General features: G+C 43.5%; 2 protein-coding genes across 3 annotated transcripts in view; one reads left to right on the plus strand and one right to left on the minus strand.

Moving 5' to 3' along the window:
- Window positions 1-26,240, plus strand: part of LOC131190371 (zinc finger protein 585A-like) — a 53,734-nt gene that overhangs the window by 17,796 nt on the left and 9,698 nt on the right. Inside the window, exon 7 of the mRNA XM_058167691.1 lies at window positions 16,804-17,034. Within this exon, the coding sequence (XP_058023674.1) occupies window positions 16,804-17,034 (231 nt within the window). The remainder of the gene's footprint in view (window positions 1-16,803; window positions 17,035-26,240) is intronic.
- On the minus strand, window positions 1,179-16,817 carry LOC131192471 (zinc finger protein ZFP2-like). Of its 2 annotated transcripts, XM_058171644.1 has the most exons (5): window positions 16,700-16,817; window positions 14,554-14,658; window positions 13,046-13,174; window positions 10,982-11,083; window positions 1,180-8,948 (listed from the first exon to the last, which is right to left on the minus strand). In XM_058171644.1, the coding sequence occupies exons 1-5, from the start codon at window positions 16,719-16,721 to the stop codon at window positions 6,955-6,957; spliced, it is 2,352 nt and encodes a 783-aa protein (XP_058027627.1). In that variant the 5' UTR covers window positions 16,722-16,817; the 3' UTR covers window positions 1,180-6,954. The 2 variants fall into 2 exon arrangements, with proteins under 2 accessions (XP_058027628.1, XP_058027627.1); XM_058171645.1 differs by lacking the exon at window positions 13,046-13,174 and having other exon boundaries at window positions 1,179-8,948.

The raw sequence follows: 26,240 nt of genomic DNA on the forward strand, positions 1-26,240 counted from the left end.
GGAGACCCCTGCTCCAGAGCCCAGGGAGGGCAAAAAGCCCCTCCCCCCCAGCCGTGATGCAGGAGGCTGACTAGGCCACGCCCACCATGGCCACGCTCACCCAGCAAAGGGCAGAGAACCCCTTGCTAAAAATTTTTTGAAACCCACTCATGATTGGCCCTTATGGCGGCAGCAGCTGGAATTAGGCACAAAATTGTGTGTGTGAGAGAGAAAGAGACAAGATGGAACCAGTGACTTTGGCCTCCCACAGCTATGCATGTAGGTCATCAGAGATGACCTCAATAAACAATTACTGAGCTCCAGGAGTTGTTGATCAGGGAATTCATTTAACACATATTTGTGTGCATGTGTTTTTTTTTATTTAATGTCCCTTGTCAGTCATCAAAATTCAGGTAAAATCCCTGATTTAGGACCACAATCGAGCCCCAAATTTTAAGACATTTTTGTCACAGTTTTCAAGCAAATCCAACTACTCCCACCCCCATCCCAATTGACTTTGCTTGTAGGAAGCTAGCCATGAAGGATACAACTGGTGCTCACATGTCTCCCTGGGGCAGTGCAATTGTCATAAATAAATGCCAATTGCCAAGTGTCTGGATTATTCAGAAATCAGTTCTTGTGTTCTGCCCTTCAGACATGTCACTTGATCTAAAAGCTCCAGGATTGAATATTGGCAGAGATCACACATTCTGCTCAATGGGCATCTAATTTACGTTAATCACATTTGGCTGGATGAAGTCACAGATGAAGTCTAAGTCTAAGCCATGATTTAAAGATGGCTTGCCTTTTTTTAAAGGACCACATAGATGGATTTTTTCCTATGGTGATGTGGCCCAAACCTAGTTCTTCAGGTCTTCAAATGGTGCCCCCATTGCTGCAGTATCTGAGTTCATCCATCTTTTAGAGCAGGGACAGGCAACCATGACCAGTTTACAACCTGTGGATTTCAATTATGGGCCGCGGTGTGGCTCAGGCTGTAAGAAGCCTGTTATTAAACACAGCTGCTTGCAATTACTGCAGGTTCTAGTCCCACCAGGCCCAAGGTTGACTCAGCCTTCCATCCTTTATAAGGTAGGTAAAATGAGGAGCCAGATTGTTGGGGGGGGCAATAAGTTGACTTTGTATATAAATATACAAATAGAATGAGACTATTGCCTTACACACTGTAAGCCGCCCTGAGTCTTCGGAGAAGGGCGGGATATAAATGTAAAAAAAAATAATAATCTCAGAATTGACGTATAGCTGGCTCAGGAATTCTGGGAGTTGAAGTCCACAGGTCATAAAGTTGCCATAGCTGCTCACCTAATTTAGAGCTTTGTGTCCTGATCTTGGCAATTTCCAAGTGTGTGGACTTCATTTCCCAGAGTTCCTTAGTAAATGCTTATTACTGAGGATTCTGGGAGTTGAAGTCCACCCATATGAAAAATTTGAAAATACCAACAGAATATTGGGTGAGCCCAATTTGGATATAGCAACTTTACTATTGAAGTTGTAGCTTACAGAATTTAGTGAATATTCCCTATAGATCTTAAATACTATGCATTTATACACCGAGCCTGTCAGAAACAGTTGCTTGCAATCTTGGTGTATGAAATGAAAATTGCCTTCACCTTAAGTGAGCATACCTACATTTGCCGGATGATCTCTGCATGCGGCAGCCGTTGTTCTTTTTAATTCACTGATGATCTTCCAGGTGTTATTTTGGGGATCAAAAGAGTTTGGAGAACAATTGCGCTAGAGGTTTTCTAATCAAAGATAATTTTTTTTAAAAAAAAATCTCACTGCAAATAGGCCTCTTGAATCCTGGTTTGTGTATGCATCAGTGGTGGGTTGCTACCGGTTTGACTCAGATCAGGCGAACCCGTAGCGGCGGTGGGAGGCTCCGCCCATCCACCCAGATGTTTCTGCACATGCACAGAAGCATCGCACGGGCAAGCCCACAAGTGCGTGCACACCGAGCGAACCAGTTATACATGCATTTACACCGGTACATACACAAACATACAAACCAGGATACAGGGAGCTTATTAACTATTAGTTTTTTAATTTGATCACATGATGCAAAGATCCAGCTGTCTAGAAAAGGCTCTGATGCTGGGAAAGGAGGAGGGAAAGAGAAGAAAAGGAGGATGAACTCAGATACTGCAGCAATGGGGGCATCATTTGAAGACCTAAAGAACCGGGTTTGGGCCATATCACCATAGGAAAAAATCCATCTATGTGGTCCTTAAAAATCAGCAACTCAATGGCACATAATCATGTTTATCATAGGAGACATGATCCACTGAAGACCCACTGAAATAAGACATTTTGGGCAGTGCTTGCAACATGCTCTCAAAATTTGGAATTTTAATTCTCATATTTAGAATGGTGTCCAATGAAATAGGCACCAACTGTTCTGACCCAGCCTTCACAGAAGCAAGAAACAGGCTCCTCGCAAAAAAAAAACCCTTTTATTTACACCTTGTGAATTAACTGCATTCACCCACAAAGTCCAGGCAAGAGTCCTGCAAGGAGTTAAGTGAAGCAATAGGCCTTATCAGCTTGCTGCAAATTAAGTTAGTTCAAATGAGCAAACCACAGTTCTGGCAAAAAGGGATGTGGTGGCTCAGTGGCTAAGACGCTGAGCTTGTCGATCAAAAGGTTGGCAGTTCAGCGGTTCAAATCCCTAGTGCCGTGTAACAGGGTGAGCTCCCGTTACTTGTCGCAGCTTCTGCCAACCTAGCAGTTCGAAAGCACCTAAAAAATGCAAGTAGAAAAATAGGGACCACCTTTGGTGGGAAGGCAACAGCGTTCTGTGTGCCTTTGGTGTTTAGTCATGCCGGCCACATGACCACAGAGACGTCTTCGGACAGCGCTGGCTCTTCAGCTTTGAAACGGAGATGAGCACCCACCCCCCCAGTCGGGAACGACTAGCACATATGTGCGAGGGGACCCTTTACCTTTACCTTACCGTTCTGGCAAGGCAGTCTTTGTCGCACGAAACACAATGAGCAAAATCTCCAGAAATGCGAACGGTTGTCTGCTACGACCACCACTCCCCTTCCACCTATTTCTTCCCCAGCCAGGGAGGGGCCATTCAGTGTCCATGTTTGTTTTGGTTCCCAAGTTGACTTCTTGTCCTCCGTTGTTCATCTCTCCTATCAGCTCTGCGCATACATGCATCTGGAACAGGCCCCAGCTGTTCTTCCTCCTCACTCATCTCTGATTCCAAAGTCAGCTGCCTCTCCAGTGTCTGGGAAATGCCAGATGGCCCTGGCTCTATCTCTGTGTCCGACGCTGAGCATCCATCAGAGCCTTCCCCAGGCTCCAGAACTGGCCCAAGTTCTTCCCCAACCTCATCATCATCTGAGTCTGTTGCCAGCTCCACTGGGAGCTGGCAGTCCACAACACCAACACAATTTCCTAGTAGGCTTGGAATTGTACAATTTTAAGACTGGTGAATTATGGGACTTGCACATCTTAAAATTGCTGAGGTTGAGAAACACTGTTCCAAGAACTGGAATGAAAAGGAATATTCCTGGAATCCAATATAATGCTTAATATTTCCAAAAGTGCCACTGCTCCCTCTCCCAATTTGCAACCATTCCTTTAAAAAATACATTGTTTGCCAATTTTGCACTAATATACCTGAAATACATCTGAAGGTATGGAGGAAACTATCCGTCAGCACTTGCAAGCTGTAAAACCCAAAACATATATTCTTTTAATGATGTTAAATATGTTAAATTTATTCATCAACAATATTTATGACTCTTAATAATTAGAGCCTTGGTGCAGCTTACAGTGACAAAAAATAAGAAAAACCACCTTCTACTAATTTTAGAATAAACTCATCATTGTAACAACAAAGGTTTTAGCAACCTATCAAATATGAGAGCTGAAAGTATGGGATGAATAGAATAGATATACTCCACTTCTACTTCATTTTTGAAATGGTGGCATTGACGGATCTCTAAATCCCATCTCTAAATATGGCATTAAAGCAACGTTTCTCACCCTCAGCGGCTTTAAAGATGTGTGGACTTTAACTCCCAGAATTCTCCCAGTCAACATGCTGGGGAATTCTGGGAGTGGAAGTCCACATACAGTATGTTAAATTGCTGAGGTTAGATTTAAAGTCAAGTTGAGATTGTGTGTCTCCTTCAAGGCAAAGCTGATCTAGATCAAGAAAAGGAAAAATTGATTCAGTATCTCAGAAAAGGCTTTGTCCATTCCCGCCTTTTTCTCAATATGGATTGGATCCTCTTCAACAAAAGGATTTTGGGGTGTGTGTGTGTGTGTGTGTGTGTGAATTCAATCAGAGTGTTTTTTACTGGTTCCCACTGTCCCGCTGTTGGAAGAAATATCCATCTGGGTTCAGTTCCAAGTGGGGACAAAGACACTGGAAACATGGAGAGTGCTTGGAAAGATGGTTTAATGGTGGTCAGGATCACATGGCTTGAGATCCTGAACAGAAAAGGGTGAGATCCTGTGTGCTCCCTGGTTTTATGCTTTTTCTGAGCTTTGAACTTTCTGGGGCACAGGAAGAATACCCTGATTGGCTGTCAGACTCCCAGGGGGTGGGGGTCTTAGCTAGCATTGTAGGTTGTCCCTCAAGCTTGCCTGAGCCTTGCCATGTGGTGAGTTTCTGTTCTATTGTGTTGCAAATGATGGGGGGATTGAGTGAGCTTGGCTGAAGCCTTAATTGCCCATTGACAAAGGTGGGGGGGAGTCAGGAAGCTGCTTTGTCTTTAAAACATGTTTCTCCATTTCTCATCCAGGGAAATATATTCTGCCTTTTAAATATTTTCTAAAATATTTCATTCTTCTAGGAGGGGGGTGGGTGCTAAATTCCTATACCGCAACTAAAATACTGAATGTGGCATTGTACATAGCTAATAATTTTATTTAGTTAATTTAATAATTGTAACCCTATTACAAATGACAGGATTCCCTTCATTCCCAAAATTTCTCTTTGCTCCATTTCTTCTTCCATCAGCTGTCTCAATGTCTGCAGTCCCCCAAAACTAATGTTATCATTTGAGAATTTTCTCCGAACATCCCATATGGATAACTGAACTTCTAACAGTCCTGATGTTTTCTTTCTGAGAAATTAATTAAATAAAAGTGATAGCCAAAACAAAAGTAACCGATGCAGGTGTAAAGAACCTGCCCCAAATTCAGAATTAAGGATAAGGTCTGTGATGGATCCAGAAATTTAACAGATTTAACAGAGTTGGGAAGGACCCTGCAGGTCATCTAGTCCAACCACCAGCCCAAGCAGGAGACCCTACATCTGCCTCTATCTAGGATTGAACACACAACCTCCCGATTGTGAGGCAAGAGCTCCACCTCTAGGCCACAGAAGCTGGCATAATTACATAAAGCATCAATATAGTACTTCTTCATGCTGTTGGAGAATACTTTGTTCCTCCATACAAGCAAGAACACCCTGCAAGTAGAAAACAGATAAAGGAAGTCCTCAACTTACAACCGCAATTGAGCCCAAAATGTCTGTTGCTAAGTGAGACAGTTGAGGTGTCAATTTTGCCCCATTTTATCACCTTTCTTGCCACAGTTGATAAGTGAATCACTGCAGTTGTTAACAGTTTCTAACACAGTTGTTAAGTGAAACTGGCTTCCCCATCGACTTTGCTTGTTGGAAGGTCGCAAAAGTTGATCACATGACTCCAGGACACTGCAGCTGTCATAAATATATGAACCATGAACCATAAATATGAACCAGTTGCCAAGCAACTGAATGTTGATCATGTAACCATGGGGATGCTGCTGCAATGATCGTAAGTGTGAAAAGCGGTCAGAGGTCACTTTTTTCAGCGCTCTTGTGACTTTGGACAGTCACTAAATGAACTGTTGTAAGTCAAGGACGACCTATCTATTAGGGATTTCTTTTCCCTGCTACGCTAAATTCTCTTCAGGAGGAAGATTGTAGTTTCTATACATTTCCACGATCTAAGGCTCTTCAGATGTGAATGCAGCCATGGCTGCTGGGGAATTCTGGGAGCTGGAAGTCCACACATCTTAAAGGTTGAGAAGCACTGGCCTACAATCTAGGGATGGTTTGACCACACAACAGAAGATGCAAATGGTAGTGTTACCATTCTAGGCATTTCCTATGATATCTAGTGAAACTCAAACTCCATTTTTTCTTCACATCATCAAAAAAAACACAACCCCAAGCCTGTCTTAGTGCCCAGCATGACATTTCTAGTGTCTGGTAAGCTTTGTTCAGTCGCTAACAGTTTTCCCACAATGAGAGCCTTGATCATGAGATCATAGGGCTGGAAGGAACCTCTTATGTCTTCTAGATCAGGGGTCTCCAACCTTGGCAACTTTAAGACTTGTAGCATACTTGTGGACTTCAACTCCCAGAATTCCTCAGCCAGCAAAACTGGCTGAGGAATTCTGGAAGTTGAAGTCCACAATTATGTTGGTTGAGGAATTCTGGGAGTTGAAGTCCACAATTATGCTGGCTGAGGAATTCTGGGAGTTGAAGTATACAAATATGCTGGCTGAGGAATTCTGGGAATTGAAGTACACAAGTATGCTGGCTGAGGAATTCTAGGAATTGAAGTATACAAGTATGCTGGCTGAGGAATTCTGGGAGTTGAAGTCCACAATTATACTGGCTGAGGAATTCTAGGAGTTGAAGTGCACACGTATGCTGGCTGAAGAATTCTGGGAGTTGAAGTCCACAAGTACGCCGGCTGAGGAATTCTAGGGGTTGAAGTCCAGAAATCTTAAAGTTGCCAAGGTTGGAGACCCCTGTTTTAGATCAGCCCCCTGCTTAAGGTAGGAGACCTTATAACATCCCGATCAAAGGATTGTCCAGTCTAGGGATGAAGCACCAACAACTTCCGGAGTTAAGCCCCATGTGGGTGCTCTTGTGTGCAGGCAAAGTGATTGAATCATAGATTTAATTTTTCTTTTTTTCATCCTGCATGAGTTCTCTCATGTTTCCTCAGGCTGGATTTGTATGAAAAGCTTTTCCCACAACCCAAACACGAGTAGTTTCTCCCCTCCATGGGTTTCCTTGTGGACCACAAGAAATGGTTCCTCATAGGGGATGAATTGGTTTGGTTTCTCTTTTGCACACATCCCTGAATTGCTCATCCGGTTCATGTGCAACCTGGAACTTTCCCCACAATCCGAGAACAGATTCTCCGGTTCTCTTTTGTGGGTGTTCTCGTGCTGGAGAAGGTTTGATTTCTGGATGAAGCTTTTCCCACATTTTGAACAGATGTAGGGTTTTTCCCTTGTGTGGATCCTCTCGTGTTTCATCAAGCTGGATTTGCTGGTAAAACCTTTAACGCAGCTGAAGCACTGGTAGGGCTTTTCACTGGTGTGGGTCCTCTTGTGTACGCCGAGAGTTGGTTTATTGATCACATTCTTCCCACACTTGGCACAGTCCAATCCTCCTGTGTGGGACTTTTGATGTTTTAAGAGGTTCCACCAGCTGTTGAAGAATTTCCCACAGCCAGCACATTTGTGTTGCTTTTCACCCACATGTGTCCTCTCTTGCGCAATAAAATTGGACCTCTGGCTGAAACTTCTTCCACACGCTCGTTTAGATGGTTTCTTTCTTAGATGGATTTTGTCATGTATGACGCGCTTACATTTCAGCCTGTATCCTCTTCCACAGTGGCAGCAGGTGTGCAAATCTGATCCATTATGGGGGCCCTTGGGAACCACAAGAAGCTTTAATTTTGGAATGATGCTTTTTACACAGGGAGAGAACCAATATGGCTTCCTTCCCACTTGAGGTCTTTTGTGTCTGAGGAGAGCTAACCTAGAACCAAAGTGTTTCCCACCACCGGGGCAGGAATACAATTTCTCCCCTTGCTGTACACTTTCGTGTCTGCTAAAACTCGTTTTATCAACCAAGCTTTTCCCATGATATGTTTTCTCTCTTGTGTGGCTTCTTTGGTGGATCACAAGGCTTAAGCTGTGATGGAATCTCTTCCCACACTTCAAACACTCATAGGGTTTCTCTTTCTTATGCGTTGTCTCATGGACGAGAAGGTGCGACCTTTGAAGGAACCGCTTCCCACAGTCTGTGCATTGATAGGGTTTCTCGCCCATATGGACCCTCTCATGTATCCGGAAGTTCGACCGCTGAATGAAACCCTTCCCGCAGTGCTCGCACCGATAAGGCCTTTCTCCCGCTTCCATTTTTTCGTGCCTGAGGAGCGCCGATTTGTGACGGAAACACTTCCCACATTCGGAGCACATGTAGGGCTTCTCTCCCGTGTGGGTCCTCTCATGCCTGGTCAAGATGGACCTCTGGCTGAAACTCCTCCCGCATTCCGTGCATTTATACGGCTTCTCCCCTGTGTGAGTTTTCTCGTGTCGAACAAGGCTGGATCTCTGAGCGAAGTTTTTCCCGCAATCGGAGCACTGATGAATTTTCTCCCCCGTGTGGCTTCTTTCGTGGATGAGAAGGCTTAAGCTGTGATTGAATTTCTTCCCGCATGTTGAACATCCATGAGATGCCTCCTGCTTATGGGTCATCTCATGGACGAGGAGATGCCACCGCTGGACAAAGCTTTTCCCACAATCCGAGCACAGGTACGGTTTCTCGCCCGTATGGATTCTCTCGTGGATGAGAAAATTTGACTTCTGAATAAAACCCTTCCCACAGTGTGAACATTCGTAGGGCCTCTCCCCAGCCTCCATCTTTTCATGCCTGAGGAGTGCTGATTTGTGGCAGAAGTTTTTCCCACACTGAGAACATTTATATGGTTTCTCTCCTGTATGAGTCCTCTCGTGTCGAGTCAAGATCGATCTCTGACTGAAGCTCCTCCCACACTCCAAACACTGATATGGTTTCTCTCCTGTATGGGTCTTCTCATGTCTGACAAGGCTGGACCGTTGCGTGAAGCTTTTCCCACAAGCGGCACATTTATTCTCCTTATTTCCCGCGTAGTTCTTTGTCAGCTCCTCTTCTGTGGGATAAACAGAAAATCACAATGTGAAAATAAGCAAAGGAAGTCGTTGCAAAGAAATTCAGGATAGGGTATATATCACAGGCATTCCATGTCAACTCTGAAGCAAGCCTGGCTGAAGCCATCTTGTGCTGCCTCATTGTTGCCACGAAGCCTGAGAGGCGGAAGCGGGGGAGTAGATAGCCTGGCTAACAGTCAAAACAATTTTTTTTCCTGTGGGAACCAAAGTCATCATATCAGGTTGAAGGAGAGGAGGAGCCTGCCATCCATCTTCACTGGCCAATGTGACCGGTGAAACCTGGGAGGGGGGATTTTTACTTTTTTAATTAGGTGAAAACCGCGGGAACTGTTAGAGTTGGTTTTCACCGGCTGTGCTATAATGTCTCCAATGTTCTTTGAGAAATCTACTTGCCTCAGAGTTCTGCTTTCAATTTCAATGGGTGCGTTACTTGGAACGCTGACATCCTACTCTCTGAAGTGTGAAGAAGAGAAAATTGTGGTTATAGCTAGTCCTCAACTTACGGCTACAACTGTGACCAGACTTGCCATTGCAAAGCAAGGCAGTTAAGCGAGTCACTCCAATTTTATGACATTTTATGTCACGGTTATTAAGTGACTTCACTTATGATTCTTAAGTGAATCATTCAGTTCTTAAGTGAATCCAGCTTCCTCCCCATTGACTTTGCTTGTTGAAAACTGGCTGGACTTTGAACATCCGTAGGGTTCCCTCTTCCTTATGCATGGATGAGAAGATGCGATCTTCGAAGGAACCGCTTCCCACAGCTGGTGCATTGATAGGGCTTCTCGCCTGTAGGGATCCTCTCGCAAATGGTAATCACGTGAACTCCCCCCCCCCACGACAAGGCAACCATCTTAAGTAGACGCCAATTGCCAAGCATTTGAATGTTGATCACGTGACCCTGGGGGATGCTAAGATGGTTGTAGATACAATGACCAATTAGTCGCTTTTGTCATTGATGTTGGAACTTTGAACATGAATGATTGTAAATTGAGGACTACATGAATGATTGTAAATTGAGGACTACCTGTATATTCTTTTACAGTCCACTGTCTGGTGTTTCTATTTTCAAAGTTCACACTACTGAGTAGAAAACTTCAGGCGTCCTCCTCAAGTGTGAAGTATGCCTATTTAATGTATTGTATTAAACAAATTTATATATATACAGTGACTCAGGCAGTTAAAAACCCACAATTTAATCCTTTGGTAGCAACCACAGAATTATGATGTTTGTCAACTAATTGCAGAAGTTGAAAATTAGGCTGTTCAGTCTTGTAGTTTCTTCTCTGAGGGTGAAATGTTTAATACCATCGACATGTAGTCTTCACATTTGATAAAGCACAAATAAATATGTACTTGGGTACAAAAACTAAGAATACAGCCAAATCAGGCATATTGGAAACTTGAGACAAAACAAATAGAAAACATGAACAACAATACCATTTGTAAATATCTGAGATAGAATAGATAGAATAATAACTTTATAACAACTCATTATAAAGTTCGTCTGAACTTGTACTACTTGCTGGTTCTAACAGCCATTACTGGCAGCCATTGCTAGACAGTGTTCCTTCAATCTTGACCTTCACAGTAACTGACAATAAGACAGGCAGTAATAAAAGCAATTTTTACTCCAAGTCAGTGATGAAATCCAATTTTTTTTACTGCCGGTTCTGTGGCCATGGCTTAGTGGGTGTGGTTTTATGGGCATGGCAGAGGAAGGATACTGCAAAATTCCCATTCCCTCCCCACTCTGGGGCCAGCCAGAGGTGGTCTTTGCCCGTTCTCCAAACTACTCAAAATTTGCGCTACTGGTTCTCCAGAACCTATCAGAAACTGCTGGATTTCACCCCTGCTCCAAGTACTTGGAAATCCAGTAAAAACTGTTGAATTGCTTCTCTACGTAATTTTTGATTCGGCGATCCTGGAAGCTGATGTTTCTTCTCCTTCTTTCTGATGACATAACGATGCGTTATTTCAGGATCTAGCCATCTTGTGAAATAAAAACTCTTACCTGAACGAGCAGCTGGGAAGGCCCCATTTCCTTCAGAAGCCTGGCGATATAGCACCCACTGAACTTCCTGTTCTTCCTTCTTTACGATCCCAGCAGGAAACTCTGCTCAGAGAAATGAGACAATTATAGTACTTAGACATTTGCCAAAATCAAAAGTGTGTCTCCTTTGATTGCCTTATTGTCATCCTTGTAACATTTTTTTCCCCTGACATCTTGTTATATACAGATAGTCCTTGACCTACGTCCATTCGTTCAACGACTGTTCGAAGTTATGACGGTGCTGAAGGAATAGGGGTTACGACCGGTCCTTGGAGTTCTGGATGTCCAAGCACCCCCCCAGTCAACATGATCACACAATCTGGATGCTTGGTAAGCAGTTCACACTTACGATAGTGTGCTGTTCCCTGCGATCATGGGATTAGCATTTGCAACCTTCCCCGATGGTTTCCCCAGAAAGCCAATGGGAAAGCCAGCAGGAAAAGTCAGAAGTTGCTGAGATAAGTTTCCCCTATCTCCAGACCCTCTGTGTTCACGCTGCGCCTGCCACTGGTGCACACCCACACTCCCATCCTGACCTGCGTTCTCATACACACTCCCTTGCACCTCGCACCTCCCTACCGAACTTTTGCGTCTTATACACCCTTGTGTACCCCATCATTCTCTCTCCCTGGCCTGCACCTCTTACATATCTCCTTCTCAATCCATACCTCTTGCACACCCTCCCTGACCTGTGTCACACTCTTACACACACTCTTGCTCCCTCTCAGTGACCGATGTCACACACCTCATGTAACCTCAGGGGTGCTGGAATAACAGGAATCTTGGGACTGGGGTATAAGGACCATTCATTCAGCACCATTGTAATTTTGAACACCTGTTGAACAAATTGTTGTTAACCAAGGTCTACCTGTATATTCCTTCCATACACAACTAAATAATTCCCTTCCACTTTCTTTTTTAATGTTACTACAGGTTGTCCTCAATTTACAACAGTTCATTTAGTGACCGTTCGAAGTTACAACGGCATTGAAAAAAAGCGACTTATGATCGTTTTTCACTCTTCCGACCGTTGCAGCATCCCCATGGTCTTGTGATCAAAATTCAGATGCTTGGCAACTGACGGTTGGCATTTATGACAGTTGCAATGTCCTGGAGTCATGTGATCGGCTTTTGCGACCTTCTGAAAAGCAAACTCAGTGGAGAACCCAACAACCTTGTTACTATCTGAACAAATGCAATGATTCCCTTAACAAGAAAAGTCATACAATGTGGCAAAACTCACTTAGCAACATAAATTTTGGGCTCAATTGTGGTCGTAACTCGAGGACTAACTGTATATGTTCTGCAGCAAACTACTTTGTATGTATCACACAAGACTTATCTTCTTCCTGTTCTGATTTGTTTATGGGCTTCCTTAGAAGTGGGAGAAAATATTCTGGCCATTCAACTTTTAGCAATTACCCCATGGAATTCTGCAGTGCTTGAGCGCTTTGATCTTTCAAAAGGTGGCGCAGTGGTTAGAAGGCAGCACTGCAGGCTAGCTCACCGCCAGGAGTTCGATTCTGACCGGCTCAAGCTTGACTCAGCTTTCCATCCTTCCAAGGTGGGTAAAATGAGGACCCAGATTGTTGGAGGCAACAGGCTGACTTTGTAAACTGCTTAGAAAGGTCTGTAAACCACTATGAAGCGGTATATAAGTCTTAGCGCTATTGCTATTGCTATCTTCTTCAGAGGTGGTATTCAGCCGGTTCACACCGGTTCAATCGAACAGGTAGCAGCAATCGCGGGTGCGGCTGCCCAACCCACCCTGGCTCCAATTCGTGCTATTTAGATACGTTTTTGAGGCCTGGCGCCTGCGCAAAAAGCACGCATGCACAAACCATATGCATGGAAGGCCGGACGTATGCGGGGACAGCACTCACGCGGGGTGAACCGGTGGTAAAGGGAAGCGAAACCCACCCCTGATCTTCTTGCTTTTTTATTCATTTCTACAAGAGACTTTTGCCTTTGCAATGAGACAGAAGATTTCTAACGATTTGAGATGAACTGGACTTTCCTTCTTACCTGGAGTGTTATCTGCTATAGTTTCACTTTCTTGGCCAGGTGAGAGCAAAGCTTTCCTTTCTTGTTCCACATTTCCTGACAGCCACTTCTCCTCTCCTTGTTCCAATTTTATTATTACATCGGGGAACTCTGCCAAAAACAAAATATATGGCTCAATGAGTCAACAGAATGATATTCTTGGGGAGAGGAGAATCGGGAAGTTCTTGATCATTCTCTATGGCAGTTTCTAGTTTTTTTCCACAAGAAAAGAAAGTATTAAACCAGGGGTGTTAAACTCAAGGCCTGCGAGCCGGATGCAGCCCGCAGGGTGCTTAAATCTGGCCCGCGGGGCCACCCTGGAAATTTACCTCTGCTGTTTGATTTTGTATTATAGCACTTAACAACAGCACTTAGACTTATATACCACTTCACAGTGCTTTACAGCCCTCCCTAAGCAGTTTACAGAGTCAGCATATTGGCCCCAACAATCTGGGTCCTCATTTTACCCACCTTGGAGGGATGGAAGGCTTGAGCTAGTGAGATTTGAACTGCAGGTAGCAGTCAGCTGAAGTAGCCCGCAGTGCTGCACTCTAACCACTGCGCCATCTCGGCTCTTGTCATTATCATGTTATTTATGCTATTGGTTTTTATTATTAGTTGAATAATAAAAATTAAAATAATAATAATAATAATAATAATAATAATAATAATATTTTTATTTATAGACCGCCCTTCTCCCGAAGGACTCAGGGCGGTGTACAGCCACAAGTAAAATACAGAAAGAAAACAACGGTACAAAACTAAAAACAAACAAATAAATAATAAATAAATAAATAAATAAAATAAAATAAATAAATAAATAATAAAAATAAGAATACAATAGTACAAATGGCTTTTCTGCCTGAAAAAGCAATTTATTATTAAACAATGGGGTATAAATTTAGAAATAAAATGTTTAGCGGAGTATGAAGAATAATAGAGTAATCGATGTTTGCCAGTAATATCTGGTAGAAGAGATAGGAAAATGGTTATAGTACAGAACTGTGGAAAGAAAGAAGAGAAGGGGGAAAAAACGCATCTTGAGGGCATCTGTGTCAAATGCCCACTATGGCCATGGCCATGCCCACCCCAGCCACACATCCACCCTCTGCGGTCAAACACAACCCTGATGCAGAACTCAATGAAATCGAGTTTGACACCCCTGTATTAAACTGATTCAAAAATGTCACGTTTTACAACGTCTTAAACATTTAATTCAAAGACTTTGCAAGGCAAAACTTAGAACTAAGGAGAAATTTCCTGACAGTTAGAACAATTAATCAGTGGAACAACTTGCCTCCAGAAGTTGTGAATGCTCCAACATTGGAAATTTTAAAGAAAATGTTGGATAGTCATTTGTCTGAAATGGTGTAGGGTTTCCTGCCTGGGCAGGGGGTTGGACTAGAAGGCCTACAAGGTCCCTTCCAACTCTGTTGTTATTATTATTATTAAAATGTATCTGAAAGGAACGTTTTCGTCAGCTCTCTCACCTAAGCCATTCTCCAATGGAATCCCCTCTTCGTTTGCTGCCGGATGAGCTGAGTTCTGGGCTTCTTTTCCGCTCTTGAGCTGTGAGGTCATGTCACGCTTGGGACCTGGGCGGAAAGAGAATCAATCCAAATGCAGGGAATCCTCAACTTACAACAGTTCACTTAGTGACCATTCGAAGTTACAACAGCACTAAAAAAAGGAACTTATGATCATTTTTCACATTTATGACCGTTGCAGCATCCCCACGATTATGTGGTTTACATTCAGATGCTTGACAACTGACTCACATTTATGACGGTTGCAGTGTCCCGGAGTCATGTCATCACTGGTGACCTTCTGGCAAGCAAAGTCAATGGGGAAGCCAGATTCACTTAACAACCATGTTACTCATTTAAGAACTGTACTGCGTCACTTAACAAATGTGCCACGAAAAGTTGTAAAATGGGGCAAATCTCACAACAAATTTCTCACTTAGCAACATAAATTTTGGGCTCAATTATGATCGTACATTGAGGACTATTGTATAGTCTCTGGTTTATGACCAGCCCTTAGTCAACATTTTAGGGAATTTTAGAGGCTAGGATAATGATTTGAAGTTGGTTACAAAGTTTGGCCTAGCTCTAGAGCAGTGATGGCTAACCTTTTTTGCCATCGCATGCCGGGGCGGGGGGAGGGTCATGCGTGGGCATGCCCGCATCCATAATTCTATGCACCCCACCCCTGCGCATGTGACCCCTCCCCCCTCCCCCTGCTTCTTGCACGCGATGGCCCAGTAGGTCTGTTTTTCTCTTTCCCCAGGCTCCGGAGCCTTTCTAGGAGTCTGGGGAGGGCGAAAATGGCCTTCCCCCCACTCCCGGAGGCCCTCTGGAGGCCAGAAATGGCCCATTTGTCAACTTCCAGTGGGAAGCCTGGGGAGAGAGAAAAACGGGCTTTCCCCAACACTCCCCCAAGGCCCTCCAGAGGCAGGAAACAGCTTGTTTCCCTACTTCTGGTGGGCCCAAAAGGTCCGAAAATCAGATGGCCGGTGTGTGCATGCGCGCCGGAGCTGAGCTCATGTGCCCACCGATATGGCTATGCATGCCATAGGTTCGCCATCACAGGTATAGAGTCTCCTGCTTGAGCAGTGATATTGTCATTGTCATCGGGACACTTGGTACCCTGTCCAAGAATTTTATAAAATACATCAAGAAATTGCAGCTTCCTGCAATAACACCAGTGGAACTGCAAAAAACTGTGCTACTCAGAACATCGTACATCTTAAGAAGGTGCTTGGTTGATACCCAGGATGCTAGCAGCAATCCGCATCAACCATTAGCAGCAGTCAGTGGTATTTGTGATGCATTTTTGACACTCAGTTGACTGAGTTTCATAGTTTAATGAATAAAAGAGGTAATAGAAGCAGAAAATCTTTTTTTAAAAAAATCCTCGTTTCTAGAGCCGGTCCCAGAATAGCTCGAGCACCTCCCCCACCCCACCCAGCTGCAACAGACAAGCAGAGCTGGTAGCCGGCACCCCCCACCCCCCAAACCCAATCCACGATGCGCAAGAGGCATGTGCAGACGACGATACACAGCGCATTACTATAGGCGGTTAGAAAATTTTACTACTAACAGAGATACAAAAGTGGACAGTAGGTATAAAAAGGTTGACTACCCCTGGCCTAAACCAGAACAGGTTTCTGCATCACTGGATTTGAGGCAAGTGACAACCTATTCATAAATTAAAAGTCTGCCAAATCATAATATCTTCCAAATTGTTTATTGTTTAAATCCTCGTTTCTAGAGCAATTCTTCAGCCGTGAACGCCAACTCAACATCGGAAAACTGATCGAGGTCAAACCTTCCCCCGCACCCATCCATCAATCCATCAATCAATCAGTCCGTGCATATGAGAGAAAATTGTGGATTAGTAGGGAAACTCGACCCCTTTTTAATGCATTAATCCTTATGCATTCATTCAGCAGCGCTGAGGGGGCCGCGCTGCAAAGGGAGATCCCCGGATTCCACCGAGAGATTTACGCGTCTTGTTGTTTTTTGCAACCTCGCTCGCTTCTTTCCTAGCTCCTCCCATGTGTTTATTCTCTTTTTTTTTCTCTCTCTCCCCTGCCACCCCGCCCGGCCCCCTCTCCCCTTCCCTCCAACTCACCCGTTCCTTGCAACCTCGCCATGGCCGGATCTGCAAAGTTTAGGATTCTGCAAGATCGCGCAAGCCAGATCCAAAGGCTCAAGCGCGGCGTGGATGCAACATAGGGAGGGGGGGCTCTTTTTTTGGGGGGGGCACTTTTCTCCACCTCTCAGATCTTTGCCCGTCTGATCCTGTCTAGGATTGTCCGCTCGCTCCGTTTAACCCCTTCGGCGTTTAGGAAAGCGAGGGACGGGGGGGAGAGACATCGCTTCTTCCCGGGAAAAGACCAGGACAGGACAGGAGGACGGAAGCGAGGCTGGATAGCTCAATATCGCCGCAGCTTCCACTACGCGCAGGTGGGTGAAAGCTTATGTCTCTTATGCTCAGTTTGGTGAAAATTTATTTATTAAATTTGTTTGGCATCCATCTCACCCGGAGATAACGCTGGTATCTCCAGATATTAAAAAAGAATAAGATTAGATTAGATTAGAATTCTTTATTGGCCAAGTGCGATTGGGCACACAAAGAATTTGTCTTTGGTGCATATGCTCTCAGTGTACATAAAAAGATAAGATACGTTTGTCAAGAATCATAAGGTACAACGCTTAATGATAGTAATAGAATAAAATAGAATAGAATAGAATAGAATAGAATAGAATTTTTTTATTGGCCAAGTGTGATTGGACACACAAGGAATTTGTCTTGGTGCATATGCTCTCAGTGTACATAAAAGAAAAGATACCTTTATCAAGGTACAACACTTACAACACTTAATGATAGTCATAGGGTACAAATAAGCAATCAGAAAACAATATCAATATAAATTGTAAGCAACAAAGTTACAGTCATAAGTGGAAGGAGACGGGTGATGGGAACAATGAAAAGATTAATAGTAGTGTAGATTTAGTAAATAGTTTGACAGTGTTGAGGGAATTATTTGTTTAGCAGAGTGATGGCGTTCGGGGGAAAAAACTGTTCTGGTGTCTAGTTGTTCTGGTGTGCAGTGCTCTATAGTGTCGTTTTGAGGGTGGGAGTTGAAACAGTTTATGTCCAGAATATGAGGGGTCTGTGGATATTTTCACAGCCCTCTTCTTGATTCGTGCAGTATACAGGTCCTCAATGGAAGGCAGGTTGGTAGCCATTGTTTTTTCTGCAGTTCTAATTATCCTCTAAAGTCTGTGCCTGTCTTAAAAAATATAAATAAAAAACATTGAAATCCATTTATTCAAAGTGCACCCTCCCGCCAAAATACAGGTAGTCCTCAACATAATTGAGCCCAATATTTGTGACAAATGAAAAATTTGTTAAAGTGAGTTTTGACCCATTTTGTGACTTTTCTTGCCACTTTGGTTAAGGGAATCACTGCAGTTCTTAAATTAGTCACATGGTTGTTGAGTGAATCTAGCTTCCCCGCTGACTTTGCTTGTCAGAAGGTCGCAAAAGGGGATCATGTGATTGAGACAATGCAACCGTCATAAATGTGAGTCAGCTGTTAAGCATCCAATGTAAATCGCGTGACCATGGAGATGCTTGCAACAGTCGTAAGTGTGAAAAATGGTGATAAGTCACTTTTTTCAGTGCTGTTGTAACTTTGATCACTTCTTGTGGGAAAATGAACTATTGTAAGTCAAGAACTACCTATATACCCATCTTGGCCCAATCTCATTTTAGCATGAATTTGAACAGGTTGGATTACTTTGACTCAAAAGAAATTTTAATAATTTTAAGCCTAAATAATGCCTGTCCGTTTGGCACTGGATTAGAGAAAACTGAGTTCTAATCTTAGTTTAGGACTAAATTTAGGAAGAAGGCACCAAGGCAAATCACTTCTGAAAAACATTGCCAAGAAAACTTCAGGAACCTGCCCCAATGTAATCACCAGGAGTCAAGACTGATTCAAAAGCAGAGACTTAAAATAATGTATTCAATTTCCTGACAGTGAGAACAATTAATCAGTGGAGCAATTTACCTCCAAGAAGTTGTGGGTGCTACAACTTTGGAAGTTTTTAAGAGGAGATTTGACAACTATTTGTCCAGAATGGAATAAGGTCTAGAACAGTGGTCACCAACCAGTGGTCCATGGACCACTGGTGGTCCGCGAGAAAAATTATTTGCATTTTTTATATTGCATTACATTTTTTTTAAAAAAATCCATATTAGTGGTCCTCGGAATTTAAAATTATGAATTTGGTGGACCCTGAGGTCCGAAAGTTTGGTGACCCCTGGTCTAGAAGACCTTCAAGGTCCCTTCCAATGCATGAAAGATTATATCTATATATTTCTTATATCTCTATCTCAGAGATATAATCTAAATAGAGAGAGAGAGAGAGATGGTTGGATAGAGTTAGAGATGGTAGAGATAGCTAGCTAGAGATAATGATAGATAGATAGATAGATAGGTAGGTAGGTAGATAGGTAGATAGACAGATAGATAGATAGATAGATAGATAGATAGATAGATAGATAGATAGATAGATAGATAGATAGATAGATAGATAGATAGAAAGAAAGAATTGGAAGGAAAATCCATCTGGTTCAGTTCCAAGCCGAGAGGAAGGCACTGGAAATAAAACGGATGGCTGGAGGCTTTTCGTTTATTGATGAAGCAGAATCACACACAAAGACAGCATGCAATTCTGGGTCAGCTGAACAACTGGTTTTTCTTGTACATCCAGCTTTTTTACAATTTTTACAGCAATTTTGTAATCTGGAGGCTTGCTTTGTGTGTTTTTATTATTTGATTGGTTTTACTTGTTCCGCAAATGCTCATGATGGGTCTTAATTGTTAGTTCCTTAGTCTTAATCCTGTAAAGCATCTGTAATTGATTTTATCCTATTATCTATTGCCTCTAGCCTGCCTTTCTTAATGGACCAGGATTGTTTTCTGCTTTTCTTAATTGAGTCAGGATCATGTCCTGTCCTTTCTTAATCCCATCTTAATTCCTGAAGGTGTTTGTGAATAGATTGGCCCAGTCTTTCTGAATGGATTACCAAATCTGTCTTCCTTAACATTTTTTCCTTTTCTCATTTAGGGGAAATATTCTATCCTGCCTTTTTAAAATTTCCCAAAATATTTCATTCTTCTAGGAGGGTGGGGGGCTTCCTACAGTAGAGAGATATAGTAGTGGCCAAAATTATGAAAACCTTTTGGGAAAAGTGTATTTTTGAGGTTTGATGCCTAGTAACACCACTTTTTTTTTTGAGTTAAGTGAGATACTCATTCTACTGCTGGAATGGCCTGGGAATAGCCCAGACCTTAACCCAACCAAAAATCTATAGAGCTGACTAAAGAAACTTGTTAGTCAGAAGCGACCCAGCAATAAAACCCAACTTAATATAAGCTATCATTCAATCTTGGTTTCACATTATAACAGCTGCAGAATTAAAGGACTTGGTTCACCCCATGGGAAGACCGTTGTAAGGTCATAATTCATGGTAAAGGTTACCCAAATAAGTATTAACTGACATGGTGATAATTTTTTGTATATCTCGTTTTTTCTATGTGTCATGTTTCACTTTTCTTCTTTATACTGTAACTGCTATTCTAATAGCAAATCCTTCATAGAAGTTATTGCATTACATTCTTGATTAAATTATCTTTCCATTGATATATATAATTTTATGGTACAACTACTCAAAAAAAAAGTGGTGTTATTAGCTAGTTTTAGAAAACACACTTTTCCCAAAAGGTTTCCACAATTTTGGCCACTAATGTAGATAGATGATAGATAGTTGCTGGATAACTGGAGAAAGATTACAGATTACAGATAGAGTTGGAAGGGACCCTATAGGTCCATGATGGCTAACCTATGTCACGCGTGAACTTAGCTTTGCCAGCTGATTTTCGGGCATTCTGGGCCCACCAGAAGTAGGGAAACAGGCTGTTTCCTGCCTCCGGAGAGCCGAGGGGGGGGAAGGCGTGTAACAAGCATATGCACAGGGCGGAGCGCATAGAATTATGGGTGTGGGCACTCCGGTGCATGACTCCCCCCCCGTACTTCCCCTGCTTTTGCCATGCGATGGCAAAAAGGTTAGCCATCACTGTTATAGGTCATCTAGTCCAACCCTCTGCTGAAGCAGCAGACCCTATACTATTCCTGACAAATGGCAGTCCAATCTTTTCTTGAAAGTCTCAAATGATGAAGCTCCCACAATTTCCGAAGGCAACTTCTGTTCCATTGGTTATTGCTCTCACTGTCAGAAAGTTCCTCCTCATTTCTAGGTGGAATCTCTCCTTGGTCAGTTTCCAGCCATTATTCCTTGTCTGGCTTTCGGGTGCTTTGGAAAACAACTTCACCCCTTTTCTCTCTGTGGCAGCCCCTCAAATATCGGAAGAGTGCTATCATGTCTCCCCTGGTCCTTCTCTTCACTAGACCAGCCATGCCCAGTTCAAAGAGACAGAGAGGGAGAGAGATTATAACATAATAACAGAGTTGGAAGGGACCTTGGAGGTCTTCTAGTCCAACCCCCTGCCCAGGCAGGAAACCCTAAACCAGTGGTTCCCAACCAGTGTGCAGACAAATGGCTATCATTCATGCATTGAATAACCTGTTAAAAGAAATGGACTTGGTAAAAGCAACGAAGCACTTATCCGTAATAAAAAAAATATGCTTCAAAACAGAGGCCTCTAACTTTGGCAACTTTCAGCCGGGCGGACTTCAACTCCCAGAATCCCCCCAGCCAGCAAAGCTGGCTGGGGGAATTCTGGGAGTTGAAGTCCGCCCGGCTGAAAGTTGCCAAGGTTGGAGGCCTCTGCTCCAAAAAGCAACGCGGGATCGAAGGATGCATTCGTACTCCCTCCCCCCTCCCCTCTCGCGAATGCAAACACGCTAAGAGGGGGGCGGGGGGAACCCGGGAAGAGGAGGAGGCGGAGCCACGTGATCAAAACAACAACAAAGGGCCAACTGTGGGCAAAGGAAGGGCGCGCGAGCTTCGGCGGCGGCGCGCGAGCACGCTCGAGGCCGAAAGAGGCGGCGCCCTCCCTCCCTCCCTCTATCATAATAAGAGCCTCCTCCGCTCCGCTTCCCTTTCTTCGTTCCCCCTTCTCTGTTTATTCGCCCAGCTCTGCCCGGGCCCGTCTTCCCGCCGCCGAAGCGCCTGGCGGAGTGCTGCGGAGCGCGAATCCCCGCGAACGAGGTATGGACTTTTTCCCCTTTCCAAACCCCCCCCCCCAAAAAAAAGTCACTTGCAAGAGGGCGAAGCGAAGCGGAGGGGGGGGATCCTCCGCACGAAGCCCCTCCACGTGCATGGGAGGGGGGGGGAGAGAAGATAGTCAATTTCCCCCCCCCCCTTTCAGTTTTTAAAATTGCAATGCAACAAGCCTTCCCGAATGCCGATCTTGCAAAAAGTAGTTCGCGTTCCTAGGCGAATACGGGTTTGGTTCTCGGTTGGTTTGTTGTTGTTTGTTCTCCCGGGATTCGAACCTGTTCCCCAACGTGGATTTGGGCCAGAGGAAACAAAGCCACACACTCACACACACACACATATATAATATAGATGCCATGTGATCTCTGGAATACTGCAAACAATCATAAACGTGAGCTGATTGCCAAGTGCGCAAAATGGGATCATGTTAATCGGGGGTGACTTGTTAGAACTATGAATCTGGATCATAAGTTGTCTTGGGGAGGTCCATCAAAACTTGGAATGGTTACTAAGCCTCCAGTCATAAATTGAGGACTGCCCGTAGGTACAGTACCGGTAGTCCTTGACTTATGATCACAATTGAGCCCAGAATTTACGTTACTAAGTGAGAAATTTGTTAAGGGAGCTTTTGTCCCTTTTTTCGACTTTTAATCACTGCAGTTGTTAAATTAGTAACACGGTTGTGTACACACACACACACACACACACACACAGACAGACAAACACAGGAAACTGCACCCCTTTGGCAGTGCGCTTTCTCCTCCTTTTCCTCCCTACCTCTGCAGCGCTTTTGGAGAATGGGTATTGTAGTCTCTGGGGCAGGTGCCTTGGCTCTAACGGGGAGGGGACTTCATATATCCCATCAGCAGCCCCCTCCTTCTCTTGCATGTCTTCTCCCTCTCTTGCCCCTCTTGAGGATTTGGGTTCAGAAGCGCAAATTCGCTTTAAAAAAATTTTTTTTATTGAATTTTAACAATTAAACAATTTTTATTCAACTCTTGTGCATGACTGTGACCATTTACATAGCATCCCATTAGTGTTCTCCTATACTCTATATAATTTTACTAAATTATATTACTAATTCTAATTAGAATTACTAAATCTTACTAATTCTACTATCTGTTATTTCCCCTTTTTTCCTATTTTCCTATACTCTATATCAGGGGTCTCCAACCTTGGCAACTTTAAGCCTGACGGACTTCAACTCCTTTGCTGGCTGGGGGATTCTGGGAGTTGAAGCCCTCCAGGCTTAAAGTTGCCAAGGCTGAGACCCCTGCTCTATATAAATTTACTAAATCTATTATTTCCCCTTTTTTTCTATTTTTGACCCAATTATACAAATTTTTTTATTTGAATTTATATCCCACCCTTCTCTGAAGACTCAGGGCGGCTTACATTGTGTTAAGCAATAGTCTTCATCCATTTGTATATTATATACAAAGTCAACTTTTATTGCCCCCAACAATCTGGGTCCTCATTTTACCTACCTTATAAAGGATGGAAGGCTGAGTCAACCTTGGGCCTGGTGGGACTTGAACCTGCAGTAATTGCAGGCAGCTGTGTTAATAACAGACTGCATTAGCCTGTTGAGCCACCAGAGGCCCTTTTCTCCCATATTACATAAAAATCCCAATCCGTCTGTCCTTTCACTTCATGTCATTTTGTCCATCTCGGCGCAATCCAATACTTTTGTAATTATTAACTCTTCAGAAGGTGTATGTGAGCTTCTCCAACATTGCGCAAATGCCAATCAAGCTGCCGTTGTCATATGTAAAATAATATATAGAGAGCATATATGGCAAATTCGCTTTTATTACCGTACTTTGGATAGGAAGATCAGGGTCAGCTTTGTTCTGGAATTTGGCAACCGCTTGTGAAATCCCAAGATGTTTGCATGTCTGCAACAAAGTGGCGTTATAAATCCTCCAGATGTTGGCCAGTTTGGTAGATTAATCTTCGATGTCGAATTAATTAGGGTAGTTACATGGTTTGCTATGGGATGCTCTTAATTATAGAAACTTCTCTTTCCCCCCCAAAAAAAACATGGAACAAATTTTCTCATGCAAAAAATGCAGGTAGTGTTTGACTTACGACCACAATCTGAACCAGGCCCAAAAGTATTTGTTTGTTTTTTCCCAAGAAGCAACTAGACTTTCTGGTGTTTTTTTTTTTTTTTTGAAAGTCCAATTGCCTTTTTTAAAAAAAGCACCTTTGGGGCAACCTCGATCTGGATGGCTGAGTAATCTCCATAGACAAATCTGAACCAGAATTTCCATCATAATTTAAGATGGTCGTAAGCTGAGTATCATCTGACTTTATGACTATTTTTACCATAGTCATAAGGTGGAGCACTGCAGTTAAGTGAATTATTTGATTGTTAAGTGAATCCAGCTTTGGATGAAAATAGAAAGTTGCAAATTGCAATCTCTGAACCACAGCATGTCATAAATGGAAGCTTTGGTGCCAAATGCTTGACTTGTGATCACACATGAACCACAGGGGGTGTTACGATGGTCATAAGTGTATGTGCAAGATTTGTTTTGTAGTTTTGGAAAACTACAGTACAAGGAAGTGTGATTTTGTCAGTCAAAGTGTGTTATCAGGCCACATTTTTAGGCAAATGATCAGGTACCTATCTCTATATCGGGGGTCACCAACCTTTCGGACCTCAGGGACCACTAAATTCATAATTTTAAATCTCGTGGACCACTAATGTGATCTGCCTAATGACTGGCTGGGTGGGCGTGGCTAGGTAGGTGTGGTCAACTCGATGTCACTCACATCAAAGGGCACCTTGCCCCTCTCCTCCCAGCCACTCCTCACCTCCCCGCCCGGGCTCCTTAGGACCCCAACAGGAAGCAGTTGTTGGAGCTAAATAGCCACCATGAGACAGAATTGGCAAAACAGCTGGCTCAGTTCAAATTGAATCTGAACGAGAAGGAGGCTCAGCAGAAGCACCTCACTGAGGACTAGGAGCCTAGGCTTTCCAAGCAGAGGGAAGACCCGCAGGAGTGCAAGGCCAGGTATCGGTGCCTGGAGGCTCAGCGAGCTGAGATTGTCAGCCAGTTCCAGGCCATGATGCAGTTCCCATTGGAACAAGGTCCTCCGGCTCTTCGCCACCAGCGGCGCTTCCCTCCAGCCTTCGCCCAATGCCCCACATCAGGAGGCTCAAGCAGACCCCAACTTGGAATTTCTGCCCCCCTCCGACCCACACAAAAAGACTCCATAGGGGGAGACAATGCAGCAACACAAACGTTCACTACACATTTCTGTCCCAGGGGCCGTAGTTTGAGGACCCCTAATTTAGTGCCATATAAAAAATGCAAATAATTTTTCTATGAACCACCAAAATTTTCTTGCAGGCCACCAGTGGTCCATGAACCACCAGTTGGTGACTGCTGCTCTATATGTCAGGGTTTTTTTTTCCTGTAAACCTGTGAGCAGGTGAAATGCTACTAAATACAGGTAGTCCTCGACTTACAACCACAATTGAGACCAAAATTTCTGTTGTTAAGACAGTTGTTAAGTGAGTTGTGTCCCGTTTTACAACTTTGATTGCCCCAGCTGTTAAATAAATCACTACAACCATAGTTGTTAAGTGAATCTGGTTTCCCTCATTGACTTTGCTTGTCAGAAGGTCACAAAAGGAGATCATGTGACCCTGGGACCCTCCAATTGTCATAAATATGAGCTAGTTGCCAAGTGTCTCAATTTTGATCATGTAACCATGGGGATGCTGCAGCGGCTTTAAATGTAAAAAACGGTCATAAGTCGTTTTTTTCAGAGCTGTTATTTCGAACGGTCACTAAATGACGCAAAGGTGCTTTTTCAAGAGGCCAGCTGGACTTTCTTGTTTTCTTTGAAGACGTTTCGCTTCTCATACAAGAAGCTTCTTCCGCCCTACCATCCAGTCAGAGCTGAAGAAACTGCTTGGATGAGAAGATGAAACATCTTCAAGGAAAAACAAAGAAAATCCTGTTGCCTCTTGAAAAAGCACCTTTGGGGGACAACTATGACCTGGATGACTGAGAATCTCCATAGACGGTCACTAAATGAACTGTCGTAAGTCAAGGACTACCTGTATTCCATAGCTGTTTTGGGAACTGACCCAATTGCACATAGCCTTTAAATGAATGAAGATGGAATGCTTACAGTGTAGATACAGAGAGGTCACCCTTCCTGAAATAGATTTCCTTCTCTTATTTTTGTTTATTTTGGTAGATTGCTATCTATAGCAGGGGTCTCCAACTTTGGTCCCTTTAAGACTTGTGGACTTTAACTCCCAGAGTCCCTCAGCCAGCAAAGCTGGCTGAGGAACTCTGGGAGTTGAAGTCCACAAGTCTTAAAGGGACCAAAGTTGGAGACCCCTGATCTATAGCACTCTCCGAAATACCAGGACTGTTGCATTTATTTATTT

This window comes from Ahaetulla prasina, chromosome 2, assembly GCF_028640845.1.
Source record: "Ahaetulla prasina isolate Xishuangbanna chromosome 2, ASM2864084v1, whole genome shotgun sequence".
Lineage (NCBI taxonomy): Eukaryota > Metazoa > Chordata > Lepidosauria > Squamata > Colubridae > Ahaetulla > Ahaetulla prasina.